This window comes from Nicotiana tabacum, chromosome 8 (assembly GCF_000715075.1).
Source record: "Nicotiana tabacum cultivar K326 chromosome 8, ASM71507v2, whole genome shotgun sequence".
NCBI lineage: Eukaryota > Viridiplantae > Streptophyta > Magnoliopsida > Solanales > Solanaceae > Nicotiana > Nicotiana tabacum.
The window spans coordinates 148,370,278-148,378,351 of NC_134087.1; the positions used below are offsets into that span (position 1 = coordinate 148,370,278).

General features: G+C 34.5%; 1 protein-coding gene across 2 annotated transcripts; it reads left to right on the top strand.

Moving 5' to 3' along the window:
• Positions 1–217: 217 nt before the first annotated feature.
• On the top strand, positions 218–4,663 carry LOC107781125 (pectin acetylesterase 7-like). Of its 2 annotated transcripts, none has more exons than XM_016601772.2 (13): positions 218–282; positions 378–529; positions 1,550–1,632; positions 2,348–2,463; positions 2,636–2,715; positions 2,824–2,910; positions 3,098–3,222; positions 3,313–3,373; positions 3,548–3,607; positions 3,691–3,768; positions 3,912–3,993; positions 4,129–4,274; positions 4,388–4,663. In XM_016601772.2, exons 2-13 carry the CDS (start codon positions 476–478, stop codon positions 4,478–4,480), a joined length of 1,065 nt encoding a protein of 354 aa, XP_016457258.2. In that variant the 5' UTR covers positions 218–282; positions 378–475; the 3' UTR covers positions 4,481–4,663. The 2 variants fall into 2 exon arrangements, with proteins under 2 accessions (XP_016457258.2, XP_016457259.2); XM_016601773.2 differs by having other exon boundaries at positions 3,554–3,607.
• Positions 4,664–8,074: the final 3,411 nt, after the last annotated feature.

Consider the following 8,074-nt stretch of genomic DNA (forward strand, 5'->3'; position numbering starts at 1 on the left):
AATTTAATCACCACGTATAAACGTTCGTTGCCCAGACAATAGACATTCCATATAACTACTCAACTAACTAAGTTGTTTACCTCTCAAATCTTGAGGTCTGAAGAAAATTAAGAAAACATGAGAATATTCAGACAAGTGTTGGGTTCTAGTGTCGTAGTCTTCTATTCTATGGCCTAATTTCCCGGTTCTCCAACTTAAATCGTTGGGGATCCTACTATATATACACAGTTTCGAAATTCATTAGTTAGGGTCAATACATCTTTTGCATCATATATTTACAAAGTACATCTGCAAATACTCTATTTTTTTCTCTTTAACCATATGAATTCTTCTTTGTCATAATTAACTAATCATTTCCTTAATTTTATGTTTTACAGGATGATGATGGTTACAAGATCTTTTCAACTTTTTGTCTTATTTATTTTCACTTTGACCATCGTCATAACCGAATGTGCAAAAGTAACCCAAAACCCAGATGTATACAATATCACTAAAACAATCATTCATAGTGCTGTATCGAAAGGGGCAGGTTAATTAATTTCGTCACTTATATGTACAAGGGTTGTACAAAGGAAACTGACAAACTGCACTAACCCAATAATCCGAGTCAAACCGAGAAAAAAACCTGACTATGATTTGGTGTTGGAAAAAAAAAAACCCGACCATAATTGGTTTGGTTCGGTTTTAACTAAAGAAAGTCAAACCGAAACCAAAAAAACCTGACATTATATATATAGAAAATTTGAATATATTTAATATATAAATATATTTATTGTGATGTAATTTATAAATATTTCTTAAAAAATTTCATAATTTTATCTTTTAAGGTATTATTTTAAGGTTGGACTTAGAACTTTTGATTGTTCCAATAAAGTTTTATAGTCATTAATATTAGTAAATTAAATAATGCTAACAAAAGCCCAAACCAAAATCAATTTAATACGAATGCTAACAAAAGACATTCAATTCAATAGTCAATACTACGAATGGGAATGTATTGATTATCTATTTTTTGTTTACAATAATTTAGATTTAAATGCATAACCTATTTTTATCTTTTCTTTAGCGTTTAGTCATGTAATTAATACTCCTTTATTAGTCTACTTACTTTAGCATGACTTAGTACTTTTAGATTATGTTTATTTTTATTATGATTTTTTAATTAGCAATATTTATATTACATAATTTTATTGTCTTTATTGTTGAATATTTTAGGATAATGCCATGAAACATCTCATATTTTGTATTGTTTTCTTGAAAAGTACTTTATATAGTTATATCTTACTAGGATTAAAGAAATATTTTGAGCACAAATTATATGTTTTGTCCTACGAAAATTTTACCGGAAAAAAATCCGAAAAACCCGAATTTTATTGGTTTGGTTTGGTCTTTAGATTTAATAACCCGATACAATTGATTTAGTTTGGTAATCGTAAAATCCGAACCAACCCGATCGATCTATGTACACCCCTATGTACAAGTTAAGCTTTGAATTTGAAAATCAAGTATTTTTAATTGAAGAGTTGTATTGACATAATCTATTCGGCAGTGTGCTTGGATGGATCACCTCCAGCATACCATTTTGACCCAGGATTTGGAGACGGAGTTGGAAATTGGCTTGTACAACTTTCGGTATAAGTCGTTTTTAACCCCAGATTGATTCTACTATTTTTTTTTTTTCTTTTTTTTACCTTGCGAGATGAAGCATTATGAGTGTGCGTTCTTTTTTCTCTAGATATAGGGTGTGTTTGGCACGAAAGAAAATATTTTTTGAAAAATATTTTCTAATTTTTCCATGTTTGGTTGGCTTAAATGTTTTGAAAAACATTTTTCTTATGAACTCATTTTCCTCCAATTGGAGGAAAATGTTTTCCTTATCAAGAGAAGGGAAAATATTTTCCAAAACTACTTTTCAACCTTCCCCACCCTCACCAACCCACCCCACCCGAAAAAAAGTTATTCAGTTTTAATTTTTTTATTTATCTGTTTAAAGGTTTAAAATTTCACAAGTTCCAAAATTATGAGTTCGGAAGTTTATGTGTTTGGAAGTTTACGAGTATAGAAATTATAAAGTTTACGGGTTCGAAATTCTGGGTTTTGAAAGTTTATGAAATTTGTGGGTTCGGAAATTTGTTGGTTTGAAAGTTTATGGTTTCATGTTTATTATATCTAAATTATTTATGAATACTCTTGAGAAGTCATTTTCCTTAATTTGCGTACCAAACACTGGAAAATGAATAAGATTACTACTTGTTTTTCAAGAAAACATTTTCCATTATACCAAACACACCCATACTGTTGTTTCGAAGATTTCTAAATTCTTTGAAAACTTTTACTCTGTCCTTAGGGAGGAGGATGGTGCACAAACGTCAAAGCGTTCCAAGTCCGACGTTGGTTCTTCAAGTTATATGCATCCACAACCATTTAAAGGAATTTTTAGCAAGAATCAGAGTGCAAATCCAGGTTCTCTTTGATTAATATGTCCTCTTGAAGTTTTAATGAATTTTTTTTATTTTTTATTTTTTATTTTTTTGTTGAAACAATAAATAGAAGAGGCATTATTGATGTTGCAGTGGTGCATTATTGTTCAGTTCTGGATTACGTATCATATTATTGCTGTATGTAATATATGCAGAATTCTACAATTGGAATAAAGTTTTTGTTAGATACTGTGATGGTGGATCGTTCACAGGAGATGTTGAATACGTTGATCCAGTATGTTCTATTTTAAGTTATAATTTTGAACTCCTATTTTAAATTACTTATTTTGTTGTAATTAATCTCAAAAAGAAATTATCACTCCTTACATTTTGCTTTGTTTAGGCTACCAAACTTCATTTCAGAGGGGCAAGGATTTTTACTGTAGTACTGGAGGAGCTGCTAGCAAAAGGATTAAAGAACGCCAAGAATGTATGTAAATTCCATTAAGATTAAGATAATTGACTGTAAATTATGCTAAATATCCTTCTAATATGACTTAGTGATAGACACATTGAATTTCAATGCCAAAAGCCTAGTAACCGTACAAAAATTTAAAAGAAAATTAATATTAAACGGAGTTTTTTTGTGTGTCTCAATTTGTACTTCACTATTGCAGGCTATTCTGGCTGGCAGCTCAGCAGGAGGATATCCAGCAATGTTGTACTGTGATGGCTTCCGCAATTCATTGCCAAATACCTCTAGAGTGAAATGTTTGGTTGATTCTGGCTATTTTGTTCATTTGTAAGATTGTAACAAGTTCACCTATATATGACCGTTCATTACAGAATGATCTTATGACCTAATTTTGAATATATATCTTTCTTATAATAGCAAGAATCCTGTGCTTGGAAGACCTTTTGAATCAATATATAAAGGAATCGCCACTCTACAAGTAAATCCTATCACCTTCTTATTATTCTCTCTTATTTTATATATAAGTTACTCCGTCAAATAAGTTTACATTCTATGAAACAGAAGGAGTACTTAAAGAAAAGGTCGCTTGATAGATAATTTTTTCCATATGTAGTTATTGGAGGTTGTTGTTTTGTAAACCTATTTATCTCAGTTGCAGGGATCTGCCAAAACGTTACCCAAATCTTGCACTTCAAAAATGAAACCAGAATTGGTACAAATTGTTCCTTGGCATGCATTCAGTTGTTTTCTTGAGTCTCTTGCCAATAAACTATAAAATCTTACAATTCATTGCAGTGCCTCTTCGCCGAGAACATCCAACAAGATATCAAGACACCAATATTTATTTCCATGTCAGCATTTGATAATATCATGGTAGGCAATTAGATATTATCAATTGTCATACTTTTGTTTACTCTGATGCAGAAAGGCGAAATTATTTCGCTAACAAAGCCTACTTAATTAGATTAGCTTTTACCATTTACTGTAGTGGCTTCTCAAAGTAAACTGTTTTGCAGACACAATATACTTTAGGAGGTGGAATATATGGCTGCATTCAAGAAGGGACATGCACAGCAAGTCAGAACAAAACCTTACAAGGTTGGTATACTTCATGACCTAAACAAGAAAAACTTTATTAGTTCCTCGTGGAATGATATTAATATAATTCGAAAGGTAGCTTAAAAAAATTAATATTTCATACTCCATCTAATATTTCCGGATTTATTATTCCAGAAATGAGGTCGGATTTCTTAAATGCAATACCCAAAGGAAATAATCCTAAATTAAGAGGAGTTTTCATAGACGTAGTCCATCATCATACCAGCCTTCAGAAGCAGACTAGGTGGTCTCCTGTAAAACCCATCGTGGTTCATAACCTGGTAAGAGACTATTTAATTTATATATTTATTTATGTTTTGGAAATGCAAATTTGAAATTCTTGCTGACTACACAATTTCCACCATTTGATTTCTTGATGGATTGTTTTGTGCAGGCCGCACCAAAGGCATTTGCTGATTGGTACTTTGACCGGAATTACACCTATTTGATAGATGAACGCAGCTTGCCACTCCCAAATGATTCCTAAAAGGCCGCCCCATTAGAAAGAAGATAATCTTTGATGACTTGTGTTAATTTATTGAAGAAAGTCCATTTATGTAAAACTTTTATTCAACACCATGTAAGCACATTATTAATTGCTGACAACCTTCTGATGTATATGTAAACTGTTGCCCATATATATCAAACCTAGTGGCTGTTTAACCAAAAATTGTAATTTCGGTCAAAGCTTTATTTTAGAAGAACTCGGGTTACTGATAATCAATATATAAAATGAATAAAAGAAATTGGCTTTGATAATAATCAGATGAACAGAAGAAAACAAAGTAAATCAGTATATTTTGGTGATATTCCGTGTCCTTACAAATGATCAATCTTCTCCTTTTATAGTTATTTCTAAGTGGTAAGTTTCGTTTCTTCCATAATTGAGCCATTATTGTCAATTAATGGCATTTAATAACATTTAATGTAACGTTACAATCAGCAATCATATTTGATTCAATACAGGTTCCTTAACGTTTCTGTATTTAATGCCCAATAGTTCGTATCTATTCCTTATTTTCTATCAGATTCATTCTCTTCCGTCATAAAGAGGTTCGAGCACCTTCCTTCCTTGCCTTTTATCTAAATGACTGCTCGTGCCTGTTGAAGCTCGTGCCTCTTTGATTATTCTTCATCACTTGTTCTTCTTTAACTGGTCCACGTGTCATGACGTGTCATCTTATAATGAATTCCATATATAAACTTAATTTTTCCCAATACAGATAGTCCCCCTACTTGTCATTTATTCATCAATAGAATATTTGGGAAGTGGGTCTTATTAAAGCGGGAATATTTGCCGCCATTTAATTTTTCCCTGGAACTGACGCTTCAACTATCTCTTCCATTTAATGTCCATGACACGTGGCGTCTCATGGTTGGCTTTGCAACCTTTCAGCGCCTTTTAAGGCTTTTTTACAGCTTCACCAATTACGAAGCGTCAGTTTTCATTATGACGTTTCCATCATTGCACCTTTTCCTTTGACGGTTGCTTCTAACTATAAATATAACTTTTTACCCTTGTCCTTTTCACAAAGTTCAGAATATTCAATTCTAATCTTCTTCTTCCTCGTACTACTATGTCTTCTTCAAACCCTAACCCTCGGAGAGTTCCCATTGTTGACAACCTTTCTCTTGCTCCTATTAGAAGTAGGAGAGGAGGAAGGCTTCATAGTTTAGGGTCTTCTTCATCACGAATCCCCTCTCTTCCTTCATCGAGTTCTACTCCTCCGTCTAGAACTAGAGGTTCCCTTTCTCAAAGGTCTTCTTCTAGAGGTAAAGCACCCTCTGAACCTCTTCGTGAACCTTTAGTAAAGGAAATAGTCCCTGCGAAACTATCTTTCTACAACGATAGAGAATCCCTTAGAAACCAATTGTCCTCTTTAGATCGTGTTGATACTTATCCGACTCAAATCACTGAAGGTCTGATTTCAATAGTTCGTAGAGATTTCCATTGGGGCCATGACTTTCCCATTATAATCCCTAATGCGAACCAAAGAATCACCTCCTACTTAACTGGGTTTTCTTTTGTTTACAATTATCCTTTCACATTGGGTTTTAAGCATGCTATTAACCCTGTTATACTTGAATTCTGTCATTTTTTGGACGTTTGCTTAGGTCAAATTGGCCATATTGTATGGAGGGTTGTTGCCTGTTTGAGGCATTTGACCAACATGGCTGGCGTGCCTTTTACTTTATCTCATTTAATCTACCTATATTCTCCTAAACTCTTTCGTCAAGGAGTCTTTACTCTAGTGGCAAAAAGCAAAAGAGATCAGGTTAGTCCAGAAGATGACAAATACCGTGGTTGGTACGCCCGGTTTGTTGCTGCCCCCACTGTTGGTTTCGTGGGTGATGAAAATCTTCCCTTCCCTGAAAAGTGAAATTTTGCACGTGAGTTTTCTTTTTAATAACTTTCTCGTACCTTTTTTCCTCAATTTTGATGATCATTATTTTAATTTTCCTTTTCTTTTCCAGCAACCATGGGAGTTGTTGATGAAATTCCCAATTTCCGTGGTTGGGTAGGAAAATTATTACGTACCGCTCCGATGGACGGTAGATCTTGGAAAAATCTCTCTTATTGTTTTGGCTGGAAAGTGAAAACTCACGGTAAGAGTTTTTCTTATTTTACTCATTGTTTTCTTCAGAAATTATTTTGATCCTTCATTTTGTCAGGATTTCCCATTCGAGGCGTAAGTGCTGAGGCTATCGCAGCTTCTAGAATTTCTATGGAAAGGGCCCAAGAGATAATTTTGGGTTCTTCGTCAAAAAGGAAAGCTTCTATTGATCAAGAATCTGGGGAGGAAGAAGAACAAGATGAGCGCTCTTTGATAAAAAGAACAAGGGCTAGAAGAAGAATTATTTCAAATGATGAAGCATCTCCCCCTCATTCTATTCCTTCCACCGAGCCTGTTGATGCCTCGTTGGTGATTTCTGATGATGATACTCCTGCTGCTGCTCATTTTTCTGCTAAATAGCTTTTTGCCCGCGAGTTTGGTAGTGAAAGTTTTGGGCCAATTTCTGATGTAGAACCTCTTGCTTCTTTTTCTACACCCGTTCCTTTGATACCCTCTTTCCCAGTCGTGACTGTTACCGTTGTTGCTCCTCCCCAGGTTGTTTCTACTCCCCATGCTATTTTTACTCCTTCTACAGTTCCTTATTCTTCAGTTCCTACTTCAACTATCCATCATACCGAGGTTGGTTCCTCAAGTAGAGGTGAAGCTATGAGGCAAGTTACCATTAAAGTTCCTGTTGAGGGTAACCTTTTGAGGAAATCAGGTCGAGCTGACGTGTGGTTGAAACCTTTGATTGGTCCAGTTGAACGAGCTAAACTTGATGGCCACAGTTCCTTGACTTTGATGGACGATATAGTGCATGCTTCTTTAAAGGTATCCCTTTTTCAAACTTTACTTTACCTTTTTTCTATTTTCAGGGTTCTCATCGTTCCCCCTTTTTTAGGTCAATCTAATTGGCACGGAGATGATAAAGAGGGTTTCCCTCTCAAATCAATTAGCGCGTGACTACCAAGTGGAGGCGAATAATTGGGAGGAACAGTTTGAAAGTCTTCAAATCGACATGGAAATATTAGAATAGAGTAAATGTACCTTAGAGCAGCAGGTAAAAGTTTTAACTTCAGAGTTGGCGGTTGAAAAGGCTTCATCAAATCAAGCAGGTAAAGAGAAGAATCTTCTTGAAACCTCTTTTTTCCGAGCAACTCTCCAAGGCAAGTGAAGAGATCAGAGAGTTTAAGGCTCTCTTAGGTAAGAAAGAAGCATATGCTGGTGAACTCGTGCGGACTCTAACTCAAACTCAAGAAGACCTCCGGATATCTTCTGATAAAGTTCGTTCCTTAGAAAGTTCACATACTTCTCTTCAAACTTCTTATGATTCTGCCTTGGCTGAGAATGAGAAGCTAAAAAATGAAATTGCTGACTGGGAAAGAGATTATGAGATTCTTGAAGATAAAACCGCAATTGAAGTGAGTTGGGCATTTTTAAATTCTCGCCATGATACCCTTGTGGAAGTTAGCCAGGAGAATTTTAACTTGGAATGTGAGTTAGCCAAAATCAAAGAGACTATTGAA